Genomic DNA, 17,586 nt, shown 5'->3' with positions numbered 1-17,586 from the left:
TTTTCCGTAAGAGCTGCAAGTTGATTGGCTTAAACCAAAACTTGGACCAAGTTCTTGCATCGTGGACACAGGGCTTTAGAGAAACGGGGCCCTGTAATCACACTTCACACTACACCACTCTGGTACCGTGCCAGTGTATAGATTATAGGGTCTGTTCTGTTTACCTGAACTTGGAACTTGGCGCTGACGTTCTGGCCACTTCTGGGCCTTCTGGCACACTGCACAATTCATCTCTTTCCTCTTTTTCTTTTCAACGTGAAAAGAGCTCTAAAAAAAAACAGGCCTATGCGTAGAAATATTTATGTCTTCCGGGGAATATAGACTTATATAAAAGCCCTAGTTTTACACAACGTTTATGAAAAGATCGCACGCGCGTGTGGCGCGCGTGTAGTGTGTGGCGATTATTGCGTTTACGTTTGCGTCTACGTCTTTTGACCACGCAAAACGGAAATCGCGAATCGCACGTGATCGCACGCGCCAGCAGCTACTTTTTGATTGGTCTAGAGACGTAAACGCAAACGTAGACGCACGCGCCACGCGCTAGTGTGATACGGGCATAACGTACATACAGTCACGCAGCAATGTCTACGCGGTCTCAGGATAATCTCGTTGATAATGTCTAAGCGATTTAATAAGTAATCTGCGACATTGTAAAAATTAACGTGCAGTATCGTTTAGAGAAATGTCTACGTCACTCGTGCATAAAAGCTTAGAATTATTTGGTTACGAGAAAGATTTGCAGAAAGGTTAGTTTATTAAAAATCACGTGTGTGTAGTTATAAATAACGTGTATATAAAAGTATTTGTTTCAAACGACAACTTACAGAGCAAAGGAAGAAGAAGAAACGTAAGGCTATCAGATATAAAGGAGCCTTGGATCTAATTCCCACTAAACACAGGGTCATCTCTAAAAACGATAAGACAGGTTCGCGAGTGCTCCTACCCCTTTCATATACGTATAGCGTAGAAAAAACAAGTAGATTATTTAATTATAATATTTAATTATAATATTTTAATATAATCTCTCATGTGATTCGCGTGTTATACATAGGAAAACGTAAATAAACGTATACTTTCTTTTTATAGATCTTGGTACTATTTTGGGTCACGCCAGCAAAACTACTGTTTACGAGACTCAGAAACGGTTAGCTACTCAAAAAGATCCTACCGACGAAAATGTACAACGACTCCTTTTACTTAGTAGTACGCGGATAAATCCTGGAACGGCAAATAATGTATGAGAACGTTATGTCTTGTAAACTTTTTAAGCCTGTATTTCCCATACCTTTCATAGATATTATCTTGCTTCTCTATTGTGGGTATGACGTAAAGAAACTGGAACATTTAAACGTGGAAAAAAAAAAAACAAACAGGCTTATCGCGAGTACGGTATATTCCTGAAACGTATTCTTAATCCATGAATATATTTTTTAGCTGTTGGAACGTGCTGTAGGAAAGAGATACATTCAACGACAAGAAAAACCTAAGGACGCGGAAGAAACAGCTTTCACGGAAGAAGATTTCAACAAGTTTGAGCGAGAATATGTGGACGGATATTGATAGTGACCGTGACGTGTAAGGACGAGCGCACGGTGCAAACTGAGACAAACGTAAACGAGAAACGATCAACAATGTTCGACAGCGATCGTCAAAAAGGAAGAGCAGTATTAATCGTGACATTTGTCTTGTTTCTGTATTATACCGTGTGGGTAATCGGTCTGCCGTTCATCGATGACGATAGCGTGAAATCTCTTTTTTACTCGCATGATCTGGCCCTCGTAATTCCCGCGAGTCTCGGACTAATCTTCATCGGTGGTTTGATACTCTTTACCGTGTATCATGTGAAACCGTACTTCGTTTGTAAAATAGAGAAAGTGGAGTAGAACGTCAGTCTTAACAAGTTATCAAAACATATAGTGATCGTGGCTATGTTATCATCGTACGGCGTCATCATATACGTTGTGTTGCCTAATACTAAATACTTGTACATACATACAACCACGTGATATACATGCACGAATATAATTGCCGTAACGGTGAATGTTTGTTATATAACGATGCTACATCACCGTCCACGTTTACTCCAACTTGTTCACGAGAGTAAACTTTTGTTTCTGTATCACGTCGAGCACACTGCTACAAAACTGGCATCGTGAAAATGTCGAAACAGTGGTTTGTCGTTGGTATATCTGGAGCAACCTGTAGTGGAAAAAGTACGTTGGCTGATAAGATCCGCGACACGTTTCCAACATCTATTACGTTGCGCCAAGACGATTTTTTTTTGTTACCGGACGATCCACGTCACGTTAAGATACAGGAATTAAATCACATAAACTGGGACGTGATAACGAGTTTGGATATGCAGAAAATGTATTCGGACGTTCGAAAGATACTTGAATCTCCCGGAAGAACCGCGACGGCGTCGAAACGGCTACTGATATTGGATGGTTTTTTGCTCTTTAAACATAAGGCCATCGCAGATTTGTGTGACTGTAAATACTTTTTAACGTTGACGAAGGAGCAATGTTGGGAACGAAGAAAAAATCGTATATACGAACCGCCTGATGTACCGGGATATTTTGATAAAATAGTGTGGCCTGAATATGTTAAGTACAAAAATGCAGTTGTACGAAACAACGAGATGTGTAAAACTATAACGTTCATCGATGGATCCAAGGATATGGAAGAAATTTATGAAGGAGTCTCCAACGAAATTAGTCACGTCGTATCTTAAAAATGTAACTCGGTTTAACTTCTCTTATGATTAACGTCAAATTATATGAGTATCATCAGCCTGAAACAAAAAAAAGACAAGTTTTCTTTTATGCATTCCGGAAGATATGAAAACGTAAGTGGACCTTGTCAAGATATTTAATATCGCAAATTAAGGAGGACGTCGTCAAGTTATACTTCGTGGCGCTCATTTATCCAGGACCGACTCAACGACACGCTCTCCGTAGCGTGCTTGCGAGCTTTACGCGAAACAGCTACGCGCGGCTGTTTTATTTTTAATATCCTTTTGAGAGGTACATTACAGGTGTCGTAACATTTTTGCTATGTCACCCGTGTATAAGAGTACGCGAACTTCAATACGTACTCGACAACCATGCAGACACGTGTCTTCACAACTTTGGCATGGACGACGGTTTCCCATAGACGACGATCGTCCCTAACGTTGAACTACGTCTCATCATACTGCGTTGAGCAACTAACCTCCTTAACAACGTTCAATAATTTATATAAAGCTCCTCTTTGATACTTTTCCGTAAAGATTTTTTCCTTTTAACGAAAGTGTTTACTTTTAACGTTTCGTATAATATTTACCACGTAACTTGTATATATGTATGTGCGTACACGTATATATAAACCTGAATCTTTCGTGCTTTAAGTAATATTAAAAGTGCACGACGTTTTGCAACAAAATATTGCTGTGTATTACGTTCCATAGTTGCAGTATGTATATAGTAATTTTAACAGCGAAGCCTCTCTCGGATATTTTATCAAGTTTTGGACATACTACACGGTTGACTAGCACGTTGAAACTATCTTGTACAAAATGAATCATTTCGTCGTACTTTTTTTTATAACACGGGGCACGAGAATACTTTGAAGAAGCTAACTCGTTCATATGACGACGCATGGCGTTGTGTAGACCTCTAGTTTCAACGTATATATGTTACAGAGATGTTGATAAATGTATGATTTTGCATGATTGCTATTTTGCAAAGATATAACGTGTGAGTACGACGATAACCGTACGGTATATCTCATCAATCTGTATTATTATAAATAATAATAAAATAAAATCTCTGTGTAACGTATATATACATATATCATTGTAACTTACGTCAACCTATATGTATATAAAACAAAACGTCTTATTCTCATAACGTGTTTACAAACGAGGCGACGCCCAAGAAAGTCGCGAAAATATTTCCCTACGTACTGTCGTCCGTCAAAAAACAAGCTTTCAGATATTGAAGTCTTTGACTCTCAACAAGATTTTTCGTGCGTTCTCATTATTTTTTAATAAAGATAACACACAACGACATATATATGTTACATAGAATAGGTGTTTTGTTTAATTTGACCTTGCGCCGTTGTGACGTTTGTTGGTGCAGGTCCAGCGGCTTGATCATCTTGATCGTTTTGTCCGCAAGCTTTACGAACGTATTGCGGGGTAAGGACAACCTCCTCTTCCATCTCTAGTACCCGTTTATCTAGTTCTGTGCACGCTGCCATTTCCTTCTCAAACGTTGCGAGCATTTGTGGTGAATTATATTTTTCAGGATCGTCGTGAAATACTACCATACCATCTTTTTGATTAATAGTTGCAAAAATTTCACCATCTTCAATCTGAAAATACATAAGGAACGGCTAGTAAATAATATCACGTTATAGATATTGTGCGTAAAGTGCTTCATAGTACTATGTAGCTAACTTTAGAGACAACGCTTTTCATTGGGGGGGGGGGGATAAAACGGACTCTTCTTCAGTGCGTGAGAAAGTAAAGAAAACGAAAACGTTTTATTTTAGAGACTTGGTAAAGAATAAAATCTTTTCGTTCACTTGACGTAAGTTTTAACATAGAGAAGAGAAAAGAGAATATCTCTTTGTACTGAGAAAATATCAAAGAATCTATAACTCGGAAATCGATAGGTCGCGGATTTCCAGACATTTATTATATATTGCGGACGACAGATAACGCTCACCATGTTTAAAATGTATTTTTCTGCTTCAGTGGGTCCTGACAATTGAACTCTGCTTGCAACGTCACTTAAGCTAAGCGTTAGGAAAGTCTTGGTCAGCCTCTGTATATTTTTCTTATACAAGTAAGCGAGCACCTGTTTCACAAGTCCCAAGTTGTGATCCCTCACAAATACTTGTTGATACTTGGTGATAATGCTCTGTACTTCTTCGCAGCTATTAACCAGGTAGGCCGTAGCCACTTCCTGATATTGCTGGCTCAACGGTTTGATGTATCTGTTGATCACCTGGCTCGTATATCTCGGCAGCGTTAATACTTTTCCATGTAATATCAGCGAAATCAAAATGTACTTTTTGTAGGCCTCCAGCATGATGTAGCTAACTGCCATGGCAGGCGTCGTTACGCACACTTCAAAGAAATATAACGCCCGATCGTACGTCTTTAGCGCTGTATATATCATGCCGCCATAATAGTAGTACAATAGGAAATATTTTGAATCAAACTGGCCTCCTTCCTGGCTAATGCCAGTGACATCTATGTCAAGAAATTCGAGCGCCGGTTTAAAACACTTGGATAGAAGACATACGTGGCAAAGCGCTGCGTGTATCGAAGTCAGCTGACTGTCAAAGAGTTGTATCTTGCGTATTGCGCGGCGTAACACGTCTATTCCACGTAACGGTGTTTTTGACTCGACTAAGCTCTGTGTAAACAGATGACATAAGTCTGCGTCTGTAAAAGGAACGACGTTTATTACGGTCGCGCCGATAACGAGAAATAAATGTACGTAAAACGCGTTTTTACTACAAACGTTTCCGACGTAGATTATTTTCAAAGTTTATCGTTGACTCACGTTTGAAACGTTTGTAGTAAACGTCCAGGAAACGAGTTTTCAGGCAGGTGCCGTAAAAGGGCGACTTGCTCTTTTAACACGGAGGAAACGTAGTAAACTAACGTCGCCGTAACAAGTGTAACGTCACGAGTGCGGTATCTTATAGCTATACGTGAAATAACGGTATGGAATACTTAATTGTTTTACCTGACACCTTACGCAAACGTATAGTGGAAAATCTGATACACACTCACATGTATCTGGCGCAAATCTAACTTGCTCTCCATTACAGCCGATAATAAACTCCTGAACCTGATTAAACAAGAGTTTCGTCACATCAGGCGTCGTCCCACCGTTAGGATTAGGCAGTGAAAATTTTGCGCAGAGCACCGCCAAGATACCTAACGAATGTTGCTGCAGATCCAACGTTTCCAAAACATTGTCCAAGTGTTGCCCATTCTTCGTTAATACTTCGACGCTTTTGCTTATGATGTCATACAGTTCTCTAAAATTGCCTGGTACACGCAAACAGGTTATATAGTGGTAATATAAACGTCTTTTGTTATCTGAAGGTTCATTTATATACAGCTAATACTACGTTTACGCGAGCGTTAATTTCTGTACGCCCGTTTACGCGAAGGACGTCGCGTAAGTTACTACAGAAGTACGAACGCTCGCGTAAACGTAGTATAAGAGAGCTATTACTAAATATGCGAGTCGACGTTAACATCGAAAGCTTTTTCTTCAAGGGAAACTCTGTAAATGTGTTGGAACGGCTTCACGTTTCGCTTCGTTTTTTGTCCGTTGAGGTTAAGTTTGACGCATCAAGCGCGTTCGCAATACCCAGTACCCAGGACCCAGGACTTGGCCATACCTTGCTTCGAAAGCGTTCGAACGTTATTTACAAACTGCTCCAATGCCGATGCCATTACTGCGAATGTTCTTTTATCATCACCTTCGGTCAACAGTTGGCGCGAGCCTACTTATTACTTATTATTACATTCGCGATCGACGCGATCGCGAGCAAACATTCGGCCACCGTCGGCCACATTCGGCCACCGTCGGGTCCTCTTCATTTCTCGCGAAGCGATGTATGTATGTATGTACATACATAAGTACTACGTATGGAGAGAAATATTGGAAATATCTTCTTTGATTGTCCACATTCGAAAACACGTAAAGGCAGATCGAAATAATCAGCATCAGTTTTATTACACGTAGTCTGATGTCGGAATAGCGTAGTATTTATATGCGTATATAATATGATGTACATATACAGAAGTGAACGGAAGCAAGAGTAAGACGTCGCGTTATCTTTTATTAGCCATCGCTTATAGGCTTTGATATTTCGCTCTCGTAAGGAAATAACGACGATGTTGTATGTTATTTATGTATATATACCTCGTAGGTATAGTTCGAGGTGTTGCTAGGTAGCCGACGAAGACACGTATCGATTATCCGCAGCTAACACGTGATAACGGGGTGTACGGGGTAAAACTTTCGAACGCTGTTGATTGTTGAAGGTGGAGGTGGGTTCGCGTCTCTTGAAGAACTACGTAAGAAGCTAGAATATGTCGAACGCGACGTACGACGAGCTTTGGAGAAGGGCCCAACGGTCGCTCGCTGAGACGATTCAGGCGGACACGGTGCTTCAGGGGGCGAAGCCGCAAAAGGATCGTAAAAAGGCGCACGACGTCGTCGGGGCGTTGTACGTGAGATATATTCTAACGTGTAACAAACTCGAGGAATGCTACGATCAAGTGATACAGCCTCAGAAGCGGCTGCTGATAAAGAACGTGTTGAACGCGACTCTGGGCAGAGTGTTGGAGTTGAAGCACGAACTAGTCAATATCGATCTCTCGGAGCACAGCTATTACGACGACGTGCTGATCGAGTGCGGCGTGACGCCGCAGGAGGCCGAGATCCGGATACCGAGCTACTACAGACGCGATCGAATCGCGGAGATCGAAGAGAGACGGAAATTTGTAGAGGACACGCTCCGAAATCTGGGCACGCTTCACGAGATCGTTGTGCCCAGACAGATTACCGAGTCCCAGGCTGTACGACTTATTCAGGTGAGCTACAAGAAAATCAAGATAGTCTACTGTTTTACATTGCAGTCGCCAACCTTTACCTTTACCTTTCCCTTTCCCTTTCCTTTCCAAAAAGCAGCGAGTCAAAAGCTGTATAGCACTCACACGAATCCTAAAACGCGCGGCAATGGACACGTCTGACCACGTCTGACGACTCTGACGGATGGATCGGAAGACGTAATAACGTTAAACCGTCGTCACACGTGTTGTTTCGTTGTTTGCGCGCGGCAACATCTTGACATATGGTCTTCAGTAGTTCAGTGTCTTCACCCGGCGCAGAGAGCAGATCCTCTCTGCTCGGCGCGCGGCGCAAAGGCCTTCTACCAGACTATTAGTATATAGTTAAACGTTCCGAATGGACGGGAATGGAATATAAGTATATATATAGATATAAAATAAAATATTATACTTGATTATATTTTAAAACGATCTCTTTTTATTTTGCATTTTTTCTATTTAGTATATAATAATAAATATATATATAGACGAAATGTTTGCTACGACGAAAAAATGGATCTAAACTTTATCATCTGTGCGTGCGGTTGTCGGTTGCGTCGGCGTGTCGCGTCTCTTTATTCGATCGAGATTTTTATTTATATAATATACGTTTTATATCTGCAAAGACAGCATCGCATCCATAATGATGCGGATGATGCCGCTTTCGTGTCGTTATACTTTTACTCATCTTCATATCTGAAAGAGACGTTTCAAGCCAACCGTAAACTTTAATATGCTTCAGGCTCACGAACGAGCGAGACAAGGTAGACTGCGGTTTCAATTTATGAAAGAAGTTCGCGAAATGAAAGAAAGATCGACTACCAAGCCATCAGAAATGGAAGAAAAGGATGAAGCGTGCGAGAAGCTCGCGGCACTGAAAATTCAAAAGGTGTGGAAAGGATATATCACTAGATGTTACATTCGCAAGAGGCGCCTCGAGGAGATGTTACTTATAGGTAAGAAATAATCGCGACGTACGTTACGTCCGTCGAGATTTTGATTTTTTCGTTCGATTAATAAACGTCGCGCATCCATTTCCGCGCATGTTGCACGATTTCTGTTAACGTTCCCCGGTTGTGATAAATCTCGCTCTAGCCTGTCCCTTTCGAAAAGACGAAAAAGGAAAAGATAAAACGAACATAAACGTATGAAAACGTTAGTCATTTTCACCCCGCTCTGTAGAAGCGTAGATTTATAATATTTGTCTATTTCGATATAAGGGGTCGATCAGAACACTCGCAGCGTTTCATTCGCGTCACGTATCAACGTGTAAATTATATATGTCGAAAGGAATGCTACAGCCTAGTCAAGTGATCACGAAAAGTGCCAGGCAAGCGGAAAGATTGAAACAGCAGAGATACGAAAAGCAGGTTGATTTTCAACGACAATACGAGGATCTGATTCTAGAGGCCGCGGAGAGAATTCGCAAGGAGAGAAGCGCTATTATGGAGGAAAATATAAGGAGTGAAATTCGAACGTGGATCGACACTTATTTTCAACAAACTGGAAAAATACCCACGTTACCATCCGCCGAAAGCGGAGGTTCGCGTATGATTTTCAGTAGACAGGTATAAACAATATCGACGACACACACACACACACACACACACACACTTATTTCCTATTATATGCGCGCGCGCATATAATAGGAAATAAGACGTACGAAGATGCATGTACAAGTTAAATCGCATCGATATTGCATGATAACTTATTTTTTATGTTTAACGTGCATTACATAAACATAACAACATAATAAGTGCGGTGATTATCAACGCGATCATTCCGTTTCACACATATGATGCGCATACGGCATCATTTATCCTTGTTCAGCAAATGTTAAACAAGCTATTAGGATAAATGATGCCGTATGCGCATCATGTGTGATGAAACAGAATGCACCCCTTATGTACGCGAATGTTTACGTTGTATCTACAAAGTTTCACGGCCGATTAAAACACGTTTATTGCGTTGTAGTGCGTTTATAACTGTATTTTGTTCTTAGCGTATACTTCCTTTATTACAGGGAACCGAGAGTACCGTGAGTAAGTCCACGGCGGTATCGTCGAAGGAATCAAAGAAATCGAAACGCTCAAAATCAAAGAAAGACAGCGAAACTGAGCAGTCGGAGGACGAGACGGATTTAGGATTCAAACCTGTTCCTTCTAACTTTCTGCCGGAATTGATTCACGCGACGCAAGAGTATCAGAACGTTTGGAAGGACAAGGATGAATCCGCGAACCCGCGGCACGTGCCTTATCGCGATATGATAGAAGCGGAGAAAACGAAGGAAATCGAGAACCAGATCAGAGTAGTTGTGGATCAGGCGATGAGAGGTAAATAGATATTTATTGCTCAAGAAAGAATACGCGAGATCAAAACTGAAAGCGACACAAGAATGTCGCGTCGATTTAAATCAGTTTGTTTCTCATTCTTTTTATCTCACGTTCTCTTTATTTAAAATGCTCTTTCCTTCTTATCTCTTATCTGCCATATTTGATGTAACAATAACCATATACTCATTCTGTTGTACTCGGTTAAAAGTTACTGCAAGGACGTGTAAAAAGAATTGTATTATACAAAGGGAAGATGCTGTTTTATTGTGAGCGTGTGTTTATATTCAGATTAGCACGATGCGAGACGTTTTCGACGTCCCTATATGAACGTTCTTGGTAATAACGCGATATGATATTATTACGATTAGGCGATATAGAGGCTCTTCAGCTTGCGTTAGATAGAGACAAAGGTTTCAAAGGAAAACGCGTCAAGAAACCTCAGAAGCGAGTTCGCAGGAGCGGAAAGAAAAATAAAAAGAAGAAGGAGAAAGATCTAACACCCGATAGAACGACCGAATCTCTTTTCGAGGAGCTTCTCACACAAGGAATTATTAAGCTTCACCGTCAAGTTTCGCTAGACGAGTTCAAGGGTGAAAAGTCTTTCGCTAATCACGATCTTCGTATGAAGGAGAAAGATCCTCTTCCGACACTCGGTACATTTAAATAGCATAGCACTTAACGTTCCGTGTTATTTCGTTAACAAATATTCCAAGTCTGCCTCCCGATATTTTTTGCTAAGAAAAAAATTCTTTCCAAACGTTGCCAAAAGCTCTGTCATCAAAATATTTCCAAATCCCGCGTTGGAGAGCATATCTTTTATAATAATGACGTAAATTACGTTAGGTGACATAAGGCACGTGGTCGCCGAATACTGTATACTTCCGGTAGGCACGCAAGTCCTCAGAGAACTCACACCTCTCGTGAGATCAGTTCTGATAGCTGGTCCGCACGGCAGCGGCAAAAAACTCTTGGTGAACGCGATTTGTACGGAACTTGGAGCTACGCTTTTCGACATTACGCCGGCGAATATCGCTGGCAAGTATCCTGGCAAGTCGGGTTTGATTATGCTCGTTCATCTGATCTCGAAGGTTCGTGTACTAAAGCTCTAGATTCTAGAAACATCTTGATAGTCGGTACGCGCGTATGTATGTGTATTTGTATATGTATGTACCTACTCCGGATACGCATTCGATTTTGAAAACGTATAATATCGTGGACGCGTAGTTCGTGGTACTTGAGTCGTTGTATCAACGTTCATTAAAATCAGGAGAGGCGGGGAGCTTGATGAGGCGCGAGAGCGGGGAGAGAGATCTTGAGTTCGCGTTTTCATGTAAATATATGTAATAAACGTATCTACGCGTATTTATTCCAGTTTCAGAACAGTTGATCGTTGATTCTTAAAAATATAGTTAAAGTTCGACCACGCATGACGGTCTAAGCTGATATCTACGCTTCTGTCTGTACAAGACTATACAATATTGTATTAAGTAGAAGCTAAATACGTTAAAACGGCCACGTTTCGAGCATTTATGTACAAGATGTTAAACGTATATTTAATACGTTCACGAATAGTATACAGTCGTTGACGTTTCGTGCCCGTACTCTCGGCCTTCTTCAGAACCATAAAAACTAAACGCATATTACACATGTCTCGTATGAATATTCATAAAAGAAACAGTGTCGATGCATTGATTTACTTCAAATACAGTAGATCTCACCCATGAATATGGTCAAAGTGAAGTCGGAGAATAACGTGTCGAATATTCGTCAAAATCAGCCATGTTCTTCGTTGCATGACCCATATGTGTTTCACGGACACACGCATGAGTCATCCAACGAAGAACACGGCTGATTCTGTATATAGTTTGACGAATATTCGACACGTTATTCTCCGACTTCACTTTGACTATTGGTCCATATTCATATGGGTGAGATCTACTGTATTTAAAGCAAATCAATGCGTCGACATGCACTGTCTTTCTTTTATGAATATTGATACGAGACATGCGCGTAATGCGTTTAGTTTTTTATAGTTCTGAAAAAGGCCAAGTAAGGCACGAAACGTCAACGACTGTATACTATTCGTGAACGTATTAAATATACGTTTAACATCTTGTATAAATGCTCGAAACGTGGCCGTTTTAACGTATATTTAGCTTCTGCTTAGTCGAGCGAGATTATTTTGTTTATTTATTGTCGTAAATATAATTCTGTACTGTCGAAGGTATCGCGATTACTGCAGCCGTCAGTAATCTTCATGGACGACGCGGAAAAGCCGTTTGTGAAGAAAGTAGCGAAAACAGATAAGACCGATCCGAAACGTTTGAGAAAAGATTTACCAAAACTGGTGAAGAATATCACGGGTGAAGACAGAGTTTTGTTTATCGGAACATCTAATAAGCCTTGGGATGGTGATCCAAAACTCTTATATCAGACTTACGACAAAGTCATATATATTCCTAGACCGGATTACGGCACCGTGTCTTTTATATGGAAAGATTTGTTGTACAAAGTGAGTTGTACAAAATCGCTTGAACGCGTCTTTTACGAATCGCTATTTAAAGAAAAAATCATCTTTAATTAATATAATACGTCATATATCACGCATTTAACAATACGTGCTCAATTTTAATTTTTTACACTTTTTTTTTAACGTATTGTTTCGTCAAATAAAGTTTATGCTAGTAACAACGACGTTATGTTTACACATCAAAAATCTTGTTTTTCTAGTATTCGGGCATTAGTCGACAATTTGATACGTCAGCAATGGCCAAAGCGTGCGACGGTTTCACGATAGGAACTATTTTAGCAGCGATCAATGAGGTTGATAATCTCTGATCTGAATTACAAATATCAACGTTATCAGTGCTTACAATATATTATCTTAAATTTAACTTTCCTTTGCGTGTATTACGATACAGATAATGACTACAAAGCGTATGGTACAATTACGAACTCATCCTTTGACGCATGTGGAACTGGTGACGGCGTTGAGTTTCAAGGATCCAGTGTATCGCGAAGAGGAAGATGCTTTTCTAGGTTCGTGATCACGTAATATACGTAGCGCATGTGATAGCGCAAAGTGCCTAGACTTTTATAGCAGGCTTAACGTTGGATTTTAATGTTACAGCCTGGTTTTCCAAAACGCCAACGTGTCGGCGGAAGCAAAGAGCTTTGGAGTTGGAACTAGAAAAGTTGAACGAAGCAAACGAGTCGCAGAAAAAGAAAAAAGGAGGGAAATAATGGATACGGTAAATAGCTTTTTCATGTAAAAGACGCCATATTTTATACGATATATTATCGATTATAGCCTCAAAGAACGTCATAATACATAATAAAAGTCAGTGAGGTAGGAATAACGAAAGACGTTCAGCATGCTCTACTTTTGTTTCTTTCTAATCTTGTTCATATAACTTGCAGATTTTCTGCTGTCTGAAATAGCAAAATTAATACTTTATATGCGAAGCGATAATACGTGCTTCGTGCATAAAAAACATAGACGTATATAAAAACATAGACGTATATAAACATAGACGTATATATTATATACGTCTATGATAAAAACGTATAAATATATACAGTACGTATTTAAATTAATAAGTATAATATATTAAGACGTTGATTCTTTATATTTTACTATTATCACGTTTATTATTAGTATCGTTTACTATTAGTATTTACTTAATATATTCTACATATCACACACACACAAAGATACGTGGAAAATGTAAAATAAAAATATGCAGATTTTCTGTTTATTGAACGCGGATATGAGATTATTGCTCATTTCGTACGCCACACTGTCATGATTAGTCATGAAACATCCATCTATCTGACGACGTAACGCGCACACATGATCGAACACATGATTGATCGTTGTCTTTATGTCACAGGTCAAAGAGTCAAGTCATCAGACTATTACGCCATTTGAACGTACGCATTTTTTTGAAATAATAGACAAGACACTTACATCACGTAATCTACAGATACACATATATATCTATAAAACAAAGTTTTTTTAAGTAATATATATATATAGATATGTATAAAAAATATATATTATTTTTCCAAAAAACGGATAATGTACGTCTCCGCGAGAGAGAGAGAGAGAGAGAGAGAGAGAGAGAGAGAGAGAGAGAGAGAGAGAGAGAGAGAGAGAGAGAGAGAGAGAGAGAGAGAGAGAGAGAGAGAGAGAGAGAGAGAGAGAGACGTGCACTATCAATAACGTGTTTATGGGACAAACATTGTTTTTTCTATAAAGCGCACGCAAATATTGTCTTTCTATAGAGCATCCTTGATTCTTTATACGTCAGTGATTTTTTATTTATTACTAACATTCTTTTATTTACTGTATGACACGTATAAATAATTTTTGGAATAATAAACGTTATAATAATTTTGGATCACGACTCGCCCGTGTGACGCGGCGTGTGCGTTCATTCCCGTAATCGCTTCCACGTGATACATTGCGTGACTGAACACGCGAGACACTGCATGCCGAATAATCGATTATCTCGATAGCATGCATATCTCCGTCGCGGCGCGTCGTCGCGGCACGGCATTTCCCTGTCGAGTGTCGATATCAAAATCAACGTCGAGTTTAGATTAGAGCAACTGCAACTCGTATCTCGTATCGTCGTCGTCGCGTCACTTACAAAGTGGCATCTGCGGTGCTAAATAGGATGCCTCCTGCTTGCCTTTGGACGGTACCATACAAAGGTCGCGCTCGTTAAGCGTTAAGCCCGACGATTAGTCGAGACTCGTGTTATTTTGAAAGAAAATCATTGTAAACCATCACACAATCACAGACGCCGTACACTTGACGTTGTACATACGCTGCACAACAAAATTTTATTTTGCCTTTTCTAGCGATGATAACGTCTCCCTGGATAACCCTTACGTTAAACTCTTTAAAAAACAATGATTCTACCTTCTCGTGCATATTAATCCATGGCCGTGCTTATATTATAATCTTACGTTATCTTTTTCCAACTATAAGAAAATAAAATATAGGTCTTTTACGTATCTATCTGAATAAACACCGTGCATATTTCAGATATGATTTGAAATCAACCTCTATATATAGAAAAGGAGGCGACCTTGTACGTACGACGTATATTACGTATTACAAGATGATGGTCCTTGTGAGATGTATCTATTAAAAATCGTTTTTAGAAAGTAGAAACGTATTATTTTTTTTTATATAGTAATATTACAACGTTCTGTACACGAACGAACGTACTCTCAGACAAACGCGCTTTTACGTTTAAATACAAGGATGCGTCAGATTTCAAGAAATTAAGAAATAAAAAAAGCATCATTTGCCGAAGAGAGTATTATTGAATGTGTAAATGAAAAGTTGTATATGGAACATTCCATGCCAACGCGACCTGGGTTTGATCCTCGACCTCTCGGCGATGGTCGACGATTTTTTACGTTCGTGTTCCAGCTCTAACATGCACTCAGATTAAAAAAAAAAAATTTTTTATAAACGTGATTTAGTTGGACGTTTTTTAACCGACATATCGATGGCTACACGTTAAAAATCTGAAAAACGTCTCCAAAATCCTGTGTCAGATATCAAACGTTTTAACCCTTGACTCAAAGTGGACCGGCGTTTGCTTCTAATTTTTTCGAGCTTTTTTCGAGTTTTTTTCAAAAAAAAAATATTGAAAAAAATTAGAAGCAGACGTCAGTTCACTCTGTCTAGGCTGTTGCTTGAACATTTTTATATACAACACAGGATTTTTGAGACGTTTTCCAGATTTTTAACGTGTAGCCATCGATATATCGGTTTAAAAAATTCCAATTAAATGAATTTTATAAAAAAAATTTAAAAAAAGTCTAAATACACACATTTTAGAGTTGGAGCACAAACATAAAAAATCGCCGACCAACGCCGAGAGGTCGCGGAGTTAAACCCAAGTCGCGTTGGCATGGAATGCCCCATATGTAAACATAACGTGTTAAATTTCTACTAAAACACAAAGGATTGAACCACAACTTGTATGATTAATAAAAAAATCGAACGTTTATAGAATAAGCGTGAACGTTTTCTTATCGTTTTGTCATGCCTAATATCGTTGTATTTGAATTTAAGTGAAACTGACACAGTCTATTATATCAATCGTTCAATACTTTACATGAATCATTTTTATCTATGCTCGCAAACGCATACGAATGTATACTTATCACTTCCACAATATTTATGCAACGCAGACCTTGCGACGATAAGAACGTTACTTACTTTTTATTTACATGCGATATTAACGTTAATGTCGAGTAAAATGTATCAAAGGTTTGTTTTTTTTCTACTTTTAACGAAATTATTACATAACGTCGTGGACGTACGAATAGATTACATAGAAATAACCGTACGTTTAATCACAACGTCGTCAACTAAACTGCTTTAAAACTTTTCTTAACTTTTTTCCTGAAATTTCGAGGTAATACCTTCCAAACTGTAAGCGCGTGAAAATAAAAAGCTCATGAAAGTTCCTATAGAACTTTCTACATACCGATGTTTTACCGCACACATCTTTGATATACAATTAAGGCGTACACATACATGCAACGTCTGTAGTCGGAATAATAAATTATAATTTAGAAGACTAAAAAGAATGTTTCTCTGCTATAAAAGAAAATATTGGCTTGTTTTTGGAAAAATCAAAATTAAAGTACTTATAGTCAACTGCGAGCCGAACGCAACGCACGTCCGTGCGTCATAGCGTTGACGTCTTATGAAGAGAGAGAGAGAGAGAGAGAGAGAGAGAGAGAGAGAGAGAGAGAGAGAGAGAGAGAGAGAGAGAGAGAGAGAGAGAGAGAGAGAGAAAGAGAGAGAATATTCCTTGCACCCCTTTTCTCCAGGTTTTCTTCGGTCGCTTTCGAAAATCGGTCAATGACTGTATAATTTCATCGAATCTAGTTACTAGAATTAAAAGGATCTCGCTCGTGTGTCTTGACAAAGATAAAAGGTAAAACAAAGGCCACGACGCGAGCAAACAGTGGATGTCAAAAAAAGTTTATTTTCATCTCAAATAATATCTACACGTTTGCTCGCGTCGTGGCCTTTGTGGTGTTTTTCCTAATTACTAAAATCTCGAGTACCGATATACTATATTAATGTATCAACACACACTTACACGCACACCTGTGCGAAACGCTCATCGTCAACGCTATAAAAGCTATAATGCACAAACGCGTACCGTTGATGACTCGTATGTATATGGTTGTAAGTTGTAAGTATATCTATATATTGAACGTTTCCGATCGTTATATCGATCAAGTGGAAAAATATTCCAAAGACACTTCTATTTAAATGATTACAGAGATTTCGGATCTTGAAATCAACGCATACGTCACAACGTTGTGTACATACGTGTTACATAAATCTGACACGTGGCTAACGGAATCGCGTTACTCATTTCGTAGCAGCGTGACGCAACACGCAACATTTCGTTAAAAAGTATGCAGATATATAAGATTGACGAAAAACACACGCGTAGTTATAACGTCGTAATGAGTTTCTATACGTTCAATAGACACATTATACATGTCAGACACAAACGTATCTTCTGATTCTTTTTTTGAAGGCGATCTCTCCGAACGAAGATCCGTACCTACATC

General features: G+C 39.3%; 4 protein-coding genes across 11 annotated transcripts; 3 read left to right on the top strand and 1 right to left on the bottom strand.

The window, feature by feature from the left end:
- Nucleotides 1–552: 552 nt before the first annotated feature.
- On the top strand, nt 553–1,645 carry LOC143907951 (uncharacterized). Its single transcript, XM_077425101.1, has 4 exons — nt 553–746; nt 827–925; nt 1,087–1,235; nt 1,435–1,645. The coding sequence occupies exons 1-4, from the start codon at nt 683–685 to the stop codon at nt 1,558–1,560; spliced, it is 438 nt and encodes a 145-aa protein (XP_077281227.1). The 5' UTR covers nt 553–682; the 3' UTR covers nt 1,561–1,645.
- Nucleotides 1,646–1,880: 235 nt separating this feature from the next.
- Nucleotides 1,881–4,069, top strand: Nrk1 (nicotinamide riboside kinase). Its single transcript, XM_077425100.1, has one exon. It carries the CDS (start codon nt 2,159–2,161, stop codon nt 2,732–2,734), a length of 576 nt encoding a protein of 191 aa, XP_077281226.1. The 5' UTR covers nt 1,881–2,158; the 3' UTR covers nt 2,735–4,069.
- Csn3 (COP9 signalosome subunit 3) lies at nt 2,517–6,609 on the bottom strand. 3 transcript variants are annotated; one of them, XM_077425093.1, is made up of 5 exons: nt 6,412–6,609; nt 5,792–6,052; nt 4,713–5,437; nt 4,092–4,356; nt 2,517–2,794 (listed from the first exon to the last, which is right to left on the bottom strand). In XM_077425093.1, exons 1-5 carry the CDS (start codon nt 6,464–6,466, stop codon nt 2,790–2,792), a joined length of 1,311 nt encoding a protein of 436 aa, XP_077281219.1. In that variant the 5' UTR covers nt 6,467–6,609; the 3' UTR covers nt 2,517–2,789. The 3 variants fall into 3 exon arrangements, with proteins under 3 accessions (XP_077281219.1, XP_077281218.1, XP_077281221.1); XM_077425092.1 differs by lacking the exon at nt 2,517–2,794 and having other exon boundaries at nt 4,002–4,356; XM_077425095.1 differs by lacking the exons at nt 2,517–2,794; nt 6,412–6,609 and adding an exon at nt 6,243–6,392 and having other exon boundaries at nt 4,002–4,356.
- Nucleotides 6,610–6,688: 79 nt separating this feature from the next.
- On the top strand, nt 6,689–15,825 carry LOC143907940 (dynein regulatory complex protein 11). 6 transcript variants are annotated; one of them, XR_013260009.1, is made up of 12 exons: nt 6,692–6,834; nt 6,946–7,612; nt 8,370–8,583; nt 8,918–9,195; nt 9,651–9,960; nt 10,329–10,613; nt 10,804–11,048; nt 12,185–12,472; nt 12,691–12,783; nt 12,882–12,999; nt 13,091–13,540; nt 13,854–14,022. XR_013260009.1 is itself a non-coding variant. In XM_077425080.1 (12 exons), the coding sequence occupies exons 2-11, from the start codon at nt 7,109–7,111 to the stop codon at nt 13,201–13,203; spliced, it is 2,448 nt and encodes an 815-aa protein (XP_077281206.1). In that variant the 5' UTR covers nt 6,692–6,834; nt 6,946–7,108; the 3' UTR covers nt 13,204–13,211; nt 15,017–15,825. The 6 variants fall into 6 exon arrangements, 5 of the variants coding, with proteins under 5 accessions (XP_077281208.1, XP_077281206.1, XP_077281205.1 ...); XM_077425080.1 differs by lacking the exon at nt 13,854–14,022 and adding an exon at nt 15,017–15,825 and having other exon boundaries at nt 13,091–13,211; XM_077425079.1 differs by having other exon boundaries at nt 13,091–13,211; nt 13,381–14,169.
- The last annotated feature ends 1,761 nt before the right edge of the window (nt 15,826–17,586 follow it).

Source organism: Temnothorax americanus, unplaced genomic scaffold (genome assembly GCF_048541705.1).
Source record: "Temnothorax americanus isolate GAGA-0224 unplaced genomic scaffold, ASM4854170v1 Scaffold9, whole genome shotgun sequence".
NCBI lineage: Eukaryota > Metazoa > Arthropoda > Insecta > Hymenoptera > Formicidae > Temnothorax > Temnothorax americanus.
The sequence above is the reverse complement of the archived record's forward strand: the minus strand, read 5'-3'. Positions and strand labels throughout refer to the sequence as shown.

Bases quoted from the DNA above. Each gene is read 5' to 3' on its own strand.
- LOC143907951 (XM_077425101.1), top strand. From the start codon at position 683: ATGTCTACGTCACTCGTGCATAAAAGCTTAGAATTATTTGGTTACGAG. The intron at 747-826 runs GTTAGTTTATTA...GACAACTTACAG, and splicing joins CGAGAAAGATTTGCAGAAAG to AGCAAAGGAAGAAGAAGAAA. The intron at 926-1,086 runs GTTCGCGAGTGC...TTCTTTTTATAG, and splicing joins CTCTAAAAACGATAAGACAG to ATCTTGGTACTATTTTGGGT.
- Nrk1 (XM_077425100.1), top strand. From the start codon at position 2,159: ATGTCGAAACAGTGGTTTGTCGTTGGTATATCTGGAGCAACCTGTAGT.
- Csn3 (XM_077425092.1), bottom strand. From the start codon at position 6,466: ATGGCATCGGCATTGGAGCAGTTTGTAAATAACGTTCGAACGCTTTCG. The intron at 6,053-6,411 runs GTATGGCCAAGT...TGCGTGTACCAG, and splicing joins TCGAACGCTTTCGAAGCAAG to GCAATTTTAGAGAACTGTAT. The intron at 4,357-4,712 runs GTGAGCGTTATC...ATGTATTTTCAG, and splicing joins AAAAATACATTTTAAACATG to ATTGAAGATGGTGAAATTTT.
- LOC143907940 (XM_077425080.1), top strand. From the start codon at position 7,109: ATGTCGAACGCGACGTACGACGAGCTTTGGAGAAGGGCCCAACGGTCG. The intron at 10,614-10,803 runs GTACATTTAAAT...AAATTACGTTAG, and splicing joins AGATCCTCTTCCGACACTCG to GTGACATAAGGCACGTGGTC. The intron at 13,000-13,090 runs GTTCGTGATCAC...TTAATGTTACAG, and splicing joins AGAGGAAGATGCTTTTCTAG to CCTGGTTTTCCAAAACGCCA.